The following is a 16,837-nucleotide window of genomic DNA, read 5'->3' as shown; positions in this document are numbered from 1 at the left end:
ATTATTAAAATGTATGAAAAGGGATAGTTGAATAATTACCACCTTCTCTTTTTTTTTCTTTATGTGTGCTAACTCAATCATGGTATTAGGATAATTCTTTGTTCAGTGGAAGTTAAATGGAAAGCAACTTTGTGCCACCCTTTTTGTCTTTAATAATAGTAAATAGCCATTTTCAAGAGCTTAGATACCTACTAGAGTTAAAGGAAAATTTACCACTGACTTTGAATCAGAGCATAAACAGGAAAGAAGAATTTTTTTTTTTTAAATCCTTTACTTAATTTCTTCTTCCAAAAATATACTTAAAGTTTTGCCACATTTTTCTGCATGTTTTATACATAACTTCAAATCTTTTTTCCACATCCTCTAAATGTCTTTCCCTTCTAGGATTCATAGTGAGTACAGGAAATGAAAATTTAAGTGAGTACTGAAAAGTGACACAAACTTCAAAAATTTGAACTATAAACCGAAGCCCTTCCTGTGTGCCCAATAGAAAGCATATCCCTTTTTCAAAATAGAATTTATGACACTGTCCATGACTGTTCCCAGTCCAGGGGGGTATTCTATATTCCCAGAAGTTTATATGATGATGTGACAAAAAGAGTCACAAGTACTAGTCTACCAACTTCACCTCAGTTGGCAACTGTGGCATTTCCTCCAGAAAAAGAGTTGTACTGATTTTGTGTATAGTTTTATCACTGTGAGATTAGCCTACTACAACATTTACCAATAAGTCAAATTTTATAGACTTAATCTATTAATATAGATCAGTAAACTTAGTAAACTTAACTTAGTAAAGCAAACTGTGGTAGAGTTGAGTATGGAGTATGAACACATGCTTTCTCACACCATTAATTCATTAGCATGGTTAACTAGTTGGGCACAGTAGTGGCAATCTCAATGTGGATATGCCGTTTTGTGAGATAAAGTTTTAACTTTGCAAGCACAAACCCTGACATGCCAGGCACATGACCCTGATCCTTTTTGTCTAGGCATAGCTTTGCTAAACAGAGAACACACACTATCTTCTTTAGAGTCCCTATACCTGCTTGCTAGCATCCAAGTGGATTTTGAGCTATTGACTTAGATCTATAGATTGCTAAATGGGATGAGACTTGTCTGCCTAAGAGATCATCACCATCTTTTACCCCTGCTGTAGTCAGCAGAGATGTGAAAGGTAGTTTCCTCTTTGGCATCTAGAAATTACTCTCCAAAGCATCATGAATGTGATAATATTCTGAGAGCCTTAGATACCTGCTAGGGCAAAGGTTGAGAAACGACTCCCAGGAGGATGGTGAAGGAGTTTGTTTGCTCTATTTATTGCTCATTGAAGGTTATCTGTTTGTAATTGTTCTGTGCCACTGCATGGCTGAGTTATTTTATTGTTTACATGAAAGTATATAACACTAATGAGTGGTCATCACTGCATTATTGTAGGCAAGATAAACTGTAAGGCACCTGCAGCCCTCCTAATGGGGACTCTCAACTAGCATTAAAATAGAAAGAAAGCATAAAATAATTTTTTTACATTTAAAAAAAAATTCACATTAATGCTATAAACTGCAATAAAGTGAAATATCCCTATTTTAAAGACACACCTGTATACGCCTATCCTCACTAAGAACCTTAGTTAATTCAGTCAATGGGAAAAGGTTTCAAAGAGTCTTAAGAACATGAATTACTAACGGGACTAGCAAATTATTTTTTAGGAATTTTAAAATCCCGAAGACAAGAAATTCTTTTTAAATTTGCTTGTTTGTTTTGTATTTCCTGGAAAATAAACAGAAGCATGTAAATATTTAATGTTAATATTGTGGCAGAAATCAAGATTTGCATATGTAGGGGTGGGAGGAAGAGGGCATTCATGTCATTAACTTTTGGTAGTTAATTTAGTTGGCTAAATAGGGAAGGTAATCTAAAGCTTCCTCCGTAATTAAGGACAAGTCAATGCACAATTCCTAAATTTGGCTCCTGTTCCAAATGACTCCCTAAAGAAACCTATCAATCTCTACTGACTACAACAATGTAAATACCCACCAAAGATTTAAATGCTAACGTTTAATGCCAACACTAAAGAGCAGAATGTTTAGGTCTAAAATGCTTCATGTGATTAACTCTACACAATATAAAGAGCAATGACACTTTTGCCTCTTCATTACCCGTTAAGCTGCAATACAAAAAATTAGAACTAAGGGTGAAATTTTGATCTCAGCTACACAAGGGAATATTTGGAATAATTCCACAGGAGGTCCACAGAGACAGATCACTAGAGTATTGGCTCTGAAATATTAACATCCAATTCCTCATTTCACAGCCATGATTAGAGGCTCTATGAACTTAAATAGACTCTTTAGCGAAGTAAATGCCATTTCTTCACACAGGCATCAGGGTTTACTAGCTCTGAATCCAGCCTACTGACTCAGCCACTACTGCCTGAAAGGAGCTTGGGTGCTATGGAAAAAAAAATGAGCATTCTATGATGCATTAGGAAAAGGGGTACTCAAAAAAGAGACATGCTTAGATGACAGACAGAAAAGGTCTAAAGGAGAGATGGTAAATAGATCCATCAGCAGGTATGAGATGGGAGATAGATACAGAAACTGAAGGGTCTGCTGCTGCAAACACATGCACGTGAGAGGTAACCTCAGATTCAATGGGTAATTGTGTGCAACAAGCTGTTGAAATGCACATAAAAGTTTAGAAGTGTTATCCTTAAAAAGAAAAGCTAAGAATCACAGTAACAGGACCTCATCCCTAGCGTAAAGCTCACTTCCGAAGAGTGAGATCTGGCTTAAAAATTCTGAAAAACACACTAACAAGTTAGAAGAAAGCAAGATTATAAAGAGATTAAGCTACCCGTATGCGTGTGTATGCACATACGTGCATCTCTTGCACATCGTGTCTATGCACATCGTGCACATCTCTACATCTCTTTTCCTTTCTCTGTGCTTTTATATGGCAGAAGCCAGATGGAAGTAAGATATGAAACATCCCATTCTGCACTTCTAAGATCTCTTTCATTAACATAAAAAAATACCAGCAGTTCTGTGAATAGTTTTTCTTAAAGTTTTCGGTGTTTCTGCACATGTGGATTCTCTAATGTCTGATACATAATTTAGCTCATTCAGTAAGGACAGGTCTTCATTGGCCTATTGACTTCATACAGGAGTTTAAGATTTCTACCTCTCTGTCAAACATAGCAAAAAGTGGTCAAAAACTGTTGACAAAGGACAAAGGAGCTGAAAGAAAATTGCCCATAGGGACACACATTAAGGACATTCACGTAGCCTTGTTTAGATATGTTATGTTTAGAAAATTTAGCTAAAAATAACCTTTCCTTAATTAGTATTAATATTAAAATGGCTGTCATATGAATTATGCTGCTTGCTGTGAAAATTTAAATGTACAGATGAAAAAGTAGCAGGTTATGGAGTTTAAATTACAGCTGTCATTAAAGCCTGCTTTATTTTGTGAGTTGTTATCACAAACAAAGTATCTTATGGAAACATAAAATACAGCTTGTTATAAGCTTGAATTTAGGACATTTATATTGGTCCCACAATAAGAAGATTGCATGATTTAGTTGACTTATGCTTGCATGCAGACACTGTTCTGTAACGCTTACCTCAGACAAATGGCTCTGTTCTTGATCTTCCCTATTCTACTGTAGTTAATGACCAAATATTGTTAAAAATTGGGACACTAATTATCTGATGTCGACATGTTATGGATAATTAACAATTGCTCACTCTGAAGCCATGCTAATTGTTTTTCACAGGTCTCCTCTCGTCCTTGTGTCCTCAACAAGGCAAGCAGCTACAGGTTTCTGCGTACATCTCTGTCACGTACTTTGTCACAGAACATACATCATCCTTTCTGGCTCATCCCCGATTAGTTTTGCTGGCTTGCAGCAATTACCTCTCCCTTTGTGACTGACCTCCTGGTAAATGGAGTGCATGACAGCTGCGCAATTTTTTCCTGTGTATTTTACCACTTAATTGATCCTTGCTGGCTGCCCACAATAGAACATATTAAACTTAAGTCTAAAACGGTTGAAATTGAGAGAAAGTGGTAGCCAGGTTTTTGCAATTGTAGTTGACAGCTATAAAAATCAGATCTTGATAATGTTCTCATTTACCCTATTACTTGGATCAGTTGGTTAAAGCTGTTAATGATCCTTTTGGATCAATGTCTTTTGCTTGTAGCTATAATTTACTGCATTGGTGGATTAGTACAGATGTTTTCATAGATAGCTCTGCATCATTCCACCAGATTGCTGTCTGCATCACATTTGCTTCCATTCATCACTAATGAAGCAAAGAAAAAGATAATCAGCATCTCCTATCTTAACGTTAACTACTGAACTCAGGATAACACTTTTATTGTTGTCGATTTGCAGCTTTCAACCATGGCTTCCTCAGCAAATTGCCCTAAGAATTTCCTCTAGAAATAGATCCAATGATATATTTTGACTATAACAGGAAAAGACTACAGAAATGTCAAACTGTACAAAACAACTCATACACTAAAGAGTAGCAGGTATAACTGTTCAAATAGGAATATGCCCTGTGGAGTCAGGGCTGGTTCTACCACATGCGAAACAGAAGAAACTACACAGGGCAGCAATGTGGTAGACATGGCAAAAATTGTCCAGAATTATTAATTATCCAGACTATTCCAGCACCTGAAAAATCTGCTGCCACTCATGGAGCTATCATAGTAGGTAAATCAGCAATAGCTATTTCTGTAAGGGAAGATGTCTCCCCTTTGTGTTATCCCAGTAGCATCAGAAAGATGAAACCCAGCTCTTCACAGACCTTTATTTTGCCCTGGCTTTCAAACCCACCTTGGTTATTTTCACCCATATCTGCCATGCTGGCATCAAATGCTTCACTCTATAGAGATGTTACAGTTAACGAATTTTTTAATTTACTACATACAACATCAATTACGATTTCACATTTGGTGACACTTATGTGCTTGCAACAGTGCCTTTCAGTACCGATGCTTGTTTCTCATTGAAAAAGCATCTGTGTACTCACAAGGTTTTGTTTGTTCAAATGACAATGGTACTCGAATTCTTCAAAAGGTCTGAAATAAACCATTAAATATTAGGAACTTCAAGGACAAAATGTCTAATGTCTTATTTTGCTACAAATATGATCATACTCTGTATTTTGTTCTTTCTAGGAAAAAAAACAAAGAAATGAAACTTCTTAATAAGTTACACTGTACTGAAGTAAAAAGATCTCGGAATTAATGAGCACAGTGAGTTTTGGCTAGATTAATTCGAACATTATGTATTATTCTGTCCTACCGATATCAATATTTCAGTCTTGTTCACTGAAGGAGTTCAAATCTGTTTTGTAAACACTGAAAAACAAATCTTCCTTGTGCTTTTATGAGGCCAGTTATGTGCTGATATTAGCTGCAAATAAGAAACAAGAAGCTAAACCAAACAAAGGACAGATATCATTGAGAAATTTTATGTCAGAATCAGAACAGGCCTTTCTTTCTGCCAGTTTCCACACTGCATTTCTTTTTTCATCTTAGGTCTCAATTTAGCCATGACAGTGTTTCCCCTAAATGATTTCCTACTGAAATTCTAAAGTTTCCATACAAATATTTGCCTACATTTCATAATCATCATCACGACATTATTTTGATAGGAGAATGACAAGAGGGAAATATACCAAACAAATAACATTAAGTTCACGATATCCTACTGATGGTGTTCAGCACTTATCTAGATCCTGTATCCAGTTACCATACTAAAGTTCACAGGAAGCAGCAAAAGCAAGACCTGGAGATATGGCTCTGCTGCAAAAATCAAAGGTTTATGGAATTCTTTCTTTGCACATGAGTTAATCAGCTACACTAGACTGTGTACTGTGTATTACCATGTATAAATTTATCAAGGGATTTCTTGTCTGTGTACTGCAGGCATCTTGAAAGTCTCTGAAGTCAGCCAGGTCTTAGCAGAACTATGTATAAGAGTCCCCAAAGAGTATAATAAAGCTCAAAGAGTACTAGTTAATTTCTACTCTGTTCAAAAGGACTTACAGGCATAAGAAATAACCTAACCATGGATGAAGAGAAGAAGCCAGGCATCACAAGTAGAGCTCTTGTATTTTACAAACCTTTCTGAGATAGATAGGTCATGAAATCACACAGAAAATGTCATGTTAACACACATATTTTATTTTCAAGGTCAGGATTAATTTTTCATCACTACTTTTAAGACAATTGGTGTCACTCATAATCATTGAGGAAATGTCCAGCCCACGTTTGTAACATTAGAAAAAGTGTCCCCTAATTCTTTGTGTCACATTATCAAATCAATCTTTCCTTTCTCTGGCTAAATTGTACTTTAGATGACCTATTTTCTTCCTCAAGTACATAGTTATTTATGTACTGGTAGAATTTTATTTATTTATGTAGCTGGTAAAATTATGCTTTAGTAGCTTACGTTTGACCATGGTGACATAACCTAATGTGTCAATAGCTCAGTGCATGGGTAAGTTAATTGCCCTGTGGCTGTTATACTTCTCCTAGCAGGTTGCTACCAAACATTCAACACACATAGAAGCTTAATCTGACCACTTCTCATTCAGAGTTTTGGTTCTGTAAAGCTGAAGCTTTTGTCTTTGTGTAGCTACACTAGAATGTAGCTTTCCATGAATTTGATTTCTAAATATTGTAAAATTCAAATAGTATCTACCAGTTTCTTAGCAAAAATGATTACATCTGTTTCTAAAAAGATTTTATGGTACAGCTGGAAAGGCAAGAGGTCTGATACCCATTTGTAAAGAAAAAAAAAACCCAAACTATTTTTAGTATATTAAAAAAATTCAAATTACTTTCAGTCACAAACTGATGTGCAAAAACCTGATACAGACTCAAAACATGATATGAAGTTAGAGTTTCCTTTCAGGATGACAGAGTGCCCACTGCTTTGGTTCCTGTGTGTCTGATAGAGCACAAGGTTCAAATCCTGCTCCTATTGAAGTCAATGACAAAACTTCCATTGACTTCAGCGGTGCAGGATCAGACCCTGAGCAACACAGCTAACATCTGTTTTCTTGCTTTCTCTCTTATTTTTCAGTGAAAAATATTAGAAAAAATTACAATATTGGAAAAAATTACTTACTATCAATTGGCTATTCTGTGATAAGTTCTCTTATAAAACATATTGCTTGTCATTTCAAACTTTTAGATAAAGATATATAATCTGTATATGTTTATAAAATATTATCAAAACTGTCAAATACCATATATGCCATTACCATATTATATCCTATTTAGATGATTCCTTCTTTGTGAAAATCCTAAGAAAAATTTAACATTTAGCAATCTTACAATAATGCCACAACCTAGCAATTCTATAATATCTCTATAACCCTGTGGATTTCATTACACTAAATATGACCTGATACAATCAGTGAACGAATAAACTGCTTTCCCTGATGGTATTTGCTGTACAGAGACTGGAAGTCTTATCAAGCTTTTTCCATCCATTTAATTCAGGCACAAATTCAGTTACCACCTCCTGTCAAAATATCTGTGATATTAGTCCAGGGTAATGTGATTGTAGATCAATAGACAGTCTTAGCTCCACAGAAATAACCCAATCAATTTTTTAAATGTACTGAAAAGACATCTGAAATACCTAGAAGAATAATAACTACCACATGTAATTAATTACATGTGGTAATTACATGTGGTAGAGTAGTAATTAATTATCACTATAGCTTTACCCTTTTCAGTTGGTGGCCATGGAGTGCAGAGCACTTACAGAACTATGCTGTCTGCCTACTGGTCTAGAAAAAAGTTAAAACCAATTAAAATATATCTTAAATATTACTAAGTACTATTAACTTTGTAGCTCACATTAAATAAACTAAGCAAAATGGTAAGCCAAAGTACAATCATGATGACATATATGTTTCTAAAAATGACAGCTTAATGAAAGCAGTTAGGGAATATTACTTTCAAAAAGTGACTTTTTCTTTAAAATAATTCCCCACCTCAACAGGTGGAACAGATCTCGTAAAAAGAAAAGAAAAACATTATTTTTATAATGGAAATTCTTTTCACATGAAGCACTGTTTTTACATATACAGGTGATGTAGCCATATCAATGTGGGAAAGCTAATCTACAGTTGAAGGCTAGAAGATGAAGTAAAGTCACTAGCAGGAAATATCAAATGAAACTCAAAGCTGAAGGAAGTCCACTGAAATGGGAAAACATAGAAGCAGCATTAAGTTGAACACTGAAACTATTTGTGATAAGCTGTCATGTATCACCAGAAGTGAACATTGGGTAGAAGGCATAGATCAAGGTAGATTAAAACAAGTTGGCAGCAGAACGGGAAGACACCTAAATGGCCTGGGGAAAGGAGAGAAGTGAGAATAGGACTAGAATGGTGAGGTCGAAGCAACTGGGAAAGCCACAGGCATAAATCTTGATTGCTGCTTCAGCTGGGGGACAGCTCATTGCTGAAGAAAGGGTAGGCTTAAATGAGACTGACAGGAAACAGGAAACAAACAGATGGTCAATAGTGCAGAAACTATAAAAGAGAAGACTTTAAAAAATGAGTACAGATAATTGAGAGTTGGGGGAAATGTGAAGAATAGCAAATAAGAGAAAAATGATGAGCAGCAACAGTGAAAGGAGAATGCAGATAGAGTAGGGGAGAATGCAAAGTGTATCCCCTGTTTAGAAAGGCTTCAGAAGTACCTAAGAAAGGCAGAACCCATCACATAGCTTTATATAAGGGATGGTTTGTTTCCTTTATGCACTCAATCATTTCTTCTTGCCAGTAAATCAACAGTACTGCTGCTAATAGTCGTGATTTTATAGCATGTAATGTTTTTTCTGTTCAAATTGCTGGGATAATGCAACTTTGAAAAAAAAATAACAGGGTTTTTTTTTAACTGTGAATTTTGGGATGTGAATTTTTGTAGGAAAAGGTCTGAAAATGGAACTCTAAGATGTAAAGAAAAAGAAAAGCAAATTTTGTTACTAGAAGATGTTTTTCAAGAGTAAGCCTTGCTTATGGACTGAATTGGGGTTTTTTTAACCACTTCAAGCTGCCAGCATTAAATGCATCTAAAGGAGCCATATGACCTAAAAGTGCTGTGGGGAACGCTTGTCTTACTGTGAAGAAACTGTGAAGAAGTGAGCATTAGCAAGTGCTGCCTGTGTAAGAACAGAGAATACCTTTAGGATGAGAAATTCACATTACATCTTAAATTTTATTTGTCATGTTTGGTTGCAGTAATAAGACATAATGAGTGTCCCCTTGGATATGATTTTTCTCTTTCCAATGACTATAAAGACAACTCAAACTGGCTTAGGATAGATACTGAAATTTGCTCAAACTTTGATAAATACTGGGATTCATCCAACCTACATGAAGTTCTCTCAAAGTCAGGCTAGGTTGGGTAAATATCGCCCTTTATCAGAGACCAATCCATTGTCCATTCAGATAAATTCCAGAGGAAAGGATGTAGAAAGGTAGTTTTAAAAACACAGAAGGTTCAACAGATAAACTATACAATTGTTATTGAAGCACATATTTTTTTAAAGGTATGAAAGTGCATAATTGCCAAAATCTGGCAAATATTCATCTGCTGTGAAACCCACCCAATTCCCTTAGCCTTTGGAGTGTTGCATGGAAAAGATGTAAAATTTGGAAAGGAATTTGATAGATCAAATGAAACTGGTACGAGTACCACTGAAAGGTGAATATCTTATCAGGAATTGGTAAATTTGATCTTTGGTAAACAACCACTCAATAAACTTGGAAAGGTAGTGTTTGTCAGCTGTTTGCCAGCTGCAGCTTTTCAGTACATTCACCTATTGTAACTGGGGCTTAGTCACATTTAAATGTGAATTCTACAAGGATGCAGGGGTTCACATAGATCAGCTTACAATATTGGGATGACATCCTCTACTCTTTATATGACGCTGGATAGGCAAGATATGAAACAAGATGGTTTACTCCTGGGGGACTTAGTGCACTTAATCTTTTTGAAAAAACAAAACAAAGCAAAACAAAAAGCCTCATGGTTCTTGGCTGCAGCATAAAAATACACCCTATGACAACTGGTAGCCTAGTCACAAACTCTTTTTAACACAAGGGATTAATAGCAATGTGTCACATATCTATATATGCAAGCAATGTGAAATGCTACCTACTTGCACTCATTTTATTGTGTTATTTCCACAAATATAAATAGTTTTTCATGAACCACCTGGTTCTTTCGTGTGACATGCTCTCTTTGTCTCATCAGAAGCTTGTTGTATGTGGGTGAAGAAACACTGAATATATTCTATAACCCCACTCTTTTATCAATAATTTCCTGTTACCATTACACAATGATTTGAATTTTGTGAATATAACCACAAACGATCAATTCAATTAAACCAAAACTACAAAGGGAAAATCTCACTGCAAGCCCCTGTGCAACTGGTGAACCCAGTAATTATATATAGCTACCTATTGTGCTAGTATAATAAAATGTGAAGAAGGTTTAGTTAGACACATTTACACTCATAAAAAGCAATATGGGCATAGAAAAAGTCATTTTTGCCAAAAGTATAGAACAGTCACACAGTAACAAATGAGAGCTGCATGAATCCTAGTTTACTTGGCTATAAATAAATCCAACATTTTCTTTCTCTCCATGGTAAAATAAAATAGGAGCATAGAAGCATAACAGTCTCCTTTGAGCAACCAGTCTCTTTCTGTTCAATTATAGTCATCAATCTGTTCCACCTAAAATATTTTCCTCCTTGAGAAACCAAAGAAATCACTATTAGGATCCGAAACATGCTGTTGCAAAAATAATGTAAAAGAGGTCTTTCCTTTTGATGAATGCATTATTTCTGAAAGACTGTATTTTCTTTAACATGATTTATTTAATTCAGGGGGAAAAAAAATACTGCATTTATATGGCACTTTTAATCAGAAAGTCTTGAAGAGCTTGGTAATGAAAGGCAAGGGTTACCTTCATTTTACAGACAGAGAAAACTGCAACAGAGAGCTTAAAGCCTTCCTGCCCCCCCCCCATCTGTTTCCTGTGCATATTCCTTTTAGAAGCCTTTAAATCCTGATATTCAGAAGTGCTAAAGAGACAAAGCTTCAGTTGTACAAGCACCCTTTCTCTCAACAGTGATGGTGTTAGATTCTATAGCAGTGGACAACGTTTGTGCACAATCCCATAGCAAAATGGAGAGCAGGGAAGGAACAGCCAAGCCTCCTGCTGCATGCTCTTACAAAACTTATCTAGCAGCATGAAGGTTTTTTCCATTGCTTGAAATCTCTATGTAAAATCTAAATGTTGTCTCTAATATGGTTTCACTAACATCTCTGAGCTTGATGTGAAAGTTACTTCGTAAAATCATATAGCTCGTGTCACTTTTAAGATAACACAGGATAACCACATTGTGTTTTCCGGCCTGAAAAAAAATATAAACGTATGACTATGATAACACAAGAGAATTAACCATAATGAATTAGCTTAGGCATAATACAATGAACTTCTGGTTAAGGCTTTTTCATCTTCCTGAGTTGTGATACCAGCCACCAAATTGCACTCTCTTCTTTTACTCTGTGTGCCACTGAACCATCAAAGCACATAAAGTAAAGCCAATGTGATTTAGCTAAATAGGAAAAAGTCCAAATCCTCTTCTTCATGTGGTAGCTCTGTACAGACATCTACACAGAGCAGAACACTGTCTACCGGTGCACATTTGAAGAATTATAGAGAATTACTTTAAAGATGAAAAATCAAGGTGAGAAAATAACATGATCTGTGGTGCAAAAATAGTTTCAAGGTAGGTTCTCTCTACTGAAAATCATAAACTCCAAGAACTGAATGAACACAGAGATGAATCCTTTCAGTCACAGGGATGGTTCCGAAATAATATAAAATGTGCACTTGGCATCCAGGAAAGCACTATGAGGAAATTAACTACACCATAAATATTCCAGCCTAACTTTAACAACTGTATAAACTGTCCTAGTTTTCGGCAGAGAGTGGGAAGGTTTTGAAGTAAATTTCTTGTCCTTTTTTATTTTTTTTGAGATGACCATCTTTAAAGTGCAAAACAACTACTTATTGCCCCTGTAGGGTGACTTTGTCCTCAGTTCAAAGCATTACTTGTAGGGGATCATTTCTACTGCGCTAAAAAAAAAAAGGAATAGCTTGATCTATATCACAGTCATTAAAATTTCCTCCAAGATGTAAGCACGAAGTATCCTTTAAAACATTGGTTAGCTGTTCCTACTGCAAGCATCAGTTATTCACTTCATTCTTTTAAGGTATTTATTTGGAAGACAGATTTTGCAATTAATGTTTGGTTTAAGATCTTTTGTTCAATGTATAAAACGTTAGTTTTACTATCCTCTCTTAAAGCCCACAGTGCATTAATGCCTGTAATTTTTTTCAAGGAGCAGCTTGTCACTTCAGAAATCTAAATCAGAGAATTCTTTTTTTTTCACTCAGCATGCAGACAACTGAAGCCCTTTTTTCCCCTGGGGTGATCTGCTAGTTTGATTTTATTTTCTCTGACATTTCACCTGTCAGATTATGATAAGTAGAAGAAACAAAGAATAATCATCACATTCTCACTGAATCTCATAATCAAATATCTGGAAATATAAGTAAATTAGAAACATTATCCTGAGGGAAAAGATTAACACTGAAAACACCATCAGATATCCAAATCATCTTCCAGTGACCTAGCACTCCTATACAGGTTTAAAAAATTCTGAAAGGAAGCCTGCACAGGACTGTCACATGTACTTTTGTATCTTCAAATACTAGGGAATGACCCCAAAGATGTAAGAAGGTAAAAAAGGAAAAAAAAAAAACAAACCACAGGTTGCAGGGTTAAGATCTACTTAATATTAAAGACATATGTCTTCTTGAAGTCTTCCATGAATGCTTTCTGAAAGCAATTCTGAGGCCAAGAAAAGGACAGGTTATCATGAAATAGTATAAGCTTATATTAACTAGTTGGCAAGGTGAAAAGATTAATGAGCCAGAACCCACCAAACATGCTCCTGATTTACTGCATCTGTAGTTTGCATGTTCCCAATTTCTCTCAGTCTCACAGTGTTGAGATTCGTAAGTGATGAAAACTTACCTGCTTGACCAGTGGTAATACTGACAGCTGCAAAAAGCCTCTGGGAACGACTCAAGTCAGAAACCCCATTCACAGCTTCAACTTCAAACGTGTAGTTAGCATGAGCGAGCAGGTCCATTACAGTGACATAGTTATCTACTAATCCAGTTTGCTGGGGCATATATCCAATGTTACTCCCACAGGGAACACATTCGCCCTGCTCCCAGCTGCACCTCTTACACAAAATGCGGTAGGTCACATCATTTCTTCCCCCATTGTCAGCAGGAGGACTCCACTCCAAACTCACGGTAGTCTGGTTGATATTGAAAATGAGGTTTTGTGGTGCAGATGGAGGTCCTATGTAACACACAAAAAAAGTCCATGGTAATTGCATAGAACCATGGTGGGACATGTAGCTAGCATTCTAATTACTGAGACAGAAAATAGTTGAAGTATTTTTCTTTACATAAACATTTCATCATTTTTAGTAAAAGATTCCTTGAACTCACTTGGTAAGAGCTTTATTTATTTTCCATTAAGGTATCAGAATAACAATTGCCTGTATATTTACTGCAACTGACTTTAGCCATTTTATTTCTGTGCAATTAAAAGGATTGGTTAATGTACCGGAAAGGTTGTCTTATAGTTTTTCCAAGTATGGTATTTGTTTGTCTCTTCTAAACATACTCCACCAACTGCATTTAGTCCTTTGTTATCGGCTCTGATATGACTTACAGAAATATTTGGTTCTGCTTTGGATTTAGGAGATTTCCGCTATTTGAACTACCAATCTTTGCAGGCTAGTCTATTTGCAGTTAGAAGGTTAAGCCAGATCCAATTACTGTTCAGTCAAAGCTCAGATCCACACCAGTTACTTTTCATTTTTTGTGTTACTCATTTTGGTATTGTATCACATAAAGCACATTGTCTACAACAGTTTCGCAGCCATGGGAAAACTACACCTGTATTCTATCTATTACAAGTTACATACTTGCCCAATATGCACTAGTTTCCAATGTTATATCAAGCAAACATGAAAATTATATTTATGCTGATTCTGTATTTACTGTCAATGATTTTTCCCCTCTGCCTTTCAATTTCATTTACCGTTGTAAATATATATTTCAAATACAGGAAAAGCCAACCAAAACTACTAGCTACAAGTAGCTGCACCTGGTTGGTTAAGCAACGTCCTTTACTATTAAATTCATGACTGACTTACTTGTGCATGCGACATATGGTGGATCAGAAGGTGCTCTATAATAGCTATCTTCACAATCACATCTTGAAGATCCTTCCTTGTCAGAGAAGCTGTGAGTAGGACAGCGGGAGCACTGCAGATCTTGTGAGGAGGATTTGTAGAACCCACGGCCACAAGCTAAGGCAGAACAAAACAAATTAAGGTTTACATTTGCCTGGACTAGTATTCTGATCTTTTTTGTCACTGTCACATGAAGGACACATTCCTGTAAACATCTAAACTACCGATTCTGATATTTTGGCTCAAGCAAGATATTATGCTCACAATTTTTCTTCAGTTGATGCTGTTAATGATTTTGTGATATTTTTATGAATTCAAGCATATATTACAAATACCTCAGCAGTTGGCAGCACAATACTTTAACATAGAAGGCCACAGAAATATAACAAGCACCTGTTTTTCAGCAAAGAAGGGTACAGTAATGGTGTGAAACAGCTGGATGCCTGCAATAGACCTAAACAAGGGGAAAATAGTCTGGAGGAGCTCTGCTCTAAGGCCACTGAAGTGTTTCTGGTATCTGAACTAGCTGATTTGGAATTAATGGAGCAGAAGTTACTCTTCCCTGATCTGAGAAACCCAAAGAAGCTGTAACCGACCAGTGAACCTTGATCCCAAGGAAAGAATGAGGCATGAACACTTGTTGGACAGACAACACTGGTAGGAACAAGCAGAAAGAGAAGGAGAGCAGACAGTGAAAACTGCACAATTGTTTTTTCCAGTTTCACAGACAGACACAAGTAGGCTGAAATTAATTTACTAAAACTTTCAAGGGAAAGTTAAAAGGTAGATAATTGGAAATATGCATGTAAGATCATTTCATACTTTGGTTTGCCCACTGTGAACCCTTGGAAGCAAAAAATGTGTTGTCTTCCAAAAGTGATGTTTAGAAATACTTATTACAGCTACTGCCACAGTTCCCAAAGCAGAAACACCCATAAAACACACCTATAATGACTCTTACAAGCAGAGAACTTCAACCTAGACAGCCGGCTTAAGAATGGATAAACGCTGAGAGCTGTAGGGGATGAAGAAAAGGGAAGTGGAGATCAGGCAACGCTAAAACTGGAAACAGATTAAGACTCCATTTCAGTACCAAGGTTATGGGCAAATTTACAAACATTGTCAGCATGAAAAACAGACTGCAAAAATCCTCCAGAACTTTCTAACAAAGCACAGGCTTTTTCCACCAGACTATTTTAGTCTTCTTTTCCCAACCCTGACAGACAGTCTAACCTTCTTAAGCCGCCACCTGTATGCAAAGTAAAGGGAAAGTGTGTGAAACTTAGTATTGGGTATCAAAATATTAAAGCTAGTTAAATAGTCATTCTGAATTCAGAAAGAGAGAATTTACTTTGGTTATATTCATATTTGCTTGGATATTTTCTCAGAACTGAAATGCAAAGTATCAAAAGACACTGATATTTGGAACAGTTTTTTCAGTTTTCTGGTACTGCAGTGATGGAAAGAGCATGAAAACAATGAGCTTTATCCAAATCTCACTGAAGTCAATGAGATTTTGACTTTAATTGCCTTTGGACTGGGCCCACAGTGTAGCTAGAGTGACATGACTCTTTTAGTTTGATGAATTTTATGCAACTGAGAGAAAAAAAAATCGCGGTAATGCTTAAGATAACAGTAGGTTAAAGTTGATGAATTACATAATGAAAGTGAATCATACCAGTATCAACAGATAGGGAATTCTGGCCCTAAAGAAAAATATGCCTAAAGGAGAAATCACCGTAACAGTTAAGAGTTTGTCATGCTGAAAAAAAAAAAACAGTGGATGGAAGCTAGATTACCTGGCAGAGAAAATTAGCATGCAAAGCATGTACCCTTTGACTTTGACAAAGGGGCATGAGTTTGCACTAGAAGAAAATCTAGCCCTGCTTGTAAAACATGCTACGGTTTGATTCTACCCCAGTAGCTCTTATATATGCTATCCAGAAAAGAAGACAGAAAGAATTTTGCATAAATACGTTGGATAAACATGACCTGTGAATTCATAGTTGTTTCAAATTTAACTCAAAATTATCCTTTTACACCTTCATTCAAGATTGTTTCAGAATTTCCTGCCCAAAGACAAAGAGCACAAAAGCTGAACTGATTTGTATGCATGTACCTTAAGAGATACATTTAAACTTCTGTCTGCTTTTTCAGTACTTGTAGTTGAGATGTAGCTAAAATTACCAAAAAATAGTTTTCTGCCTTTCTTAAATAGTCATGTTCCTCTCATATCGAGCAAAACACTGGACAAATACACTAGGTTTTCCAGTACGTAGCCTCTGCAAAGCAAAGAGCAACTTAAAAGGCAAAGATCCCTACTGTGTTTCCAGTCCGTCCTCCTCAGCAGGGAACATTACAAAGCAAAGATGAAGAGAGTAAAATAGAGATTTCAGACAGAAATAACAAAACATAAACAGAAAGCCCCTTTTTCTTTTTTT

General features: G+C 36.1%; 1 protein-coding gene across 6 annotated transcripts in view; it reads right to left on the bottom strand.

The window, feature by feature from the left end:
* The window catches only part of EPHA7 (EPH receptor A7), a 167,999-nt gene that overhangs the window by 97,933 nt on the left and 53,229 nt on the right, over nucleotides 1-16,837 (bottom strand). For all 6 annotated transcript variants that reach the window (XM_030490072.1, XM_030490076.1, XM_030490073.1 and 3 more), the window contains exons 4-5: nucleotides 14,358-14,513; nucleotides 13,157-13,492 (exon numbers count right to left, since the gene is read on the bottom strand). In XM_030490072.1, coding sequence (XP_030345932.1) covers nucleotides 13,157-13,492; nucleotides 14,358-14,513 — 492 coding nt within the window. The remainder of the gene's footprint in view (nucleotides 1-13,156; nucleotides 13,493-14,357; nucleotides 14,514-16,837) is intronic.

Source organism: Strigops habroptila, chromosome 6, assembly GCF_004027225.2.
Source record: "Strigops habroptila isolate Jane chromosome 6, bStrHab1.2.pri, whole genome shotgun sequence".
In the NCBI taxonomy this organism is placed as follows: domain Eukaryota; kingdom Metazoa; phylum Chordata; class Aves; order Psittaciformes; family Psittacidae; genus Strigops; species Strigops habroptila.
Note: the sequence above shows the minus strand (reverse complement) of the source record. Positions and strands in the feature narration are given on the sequence as shown.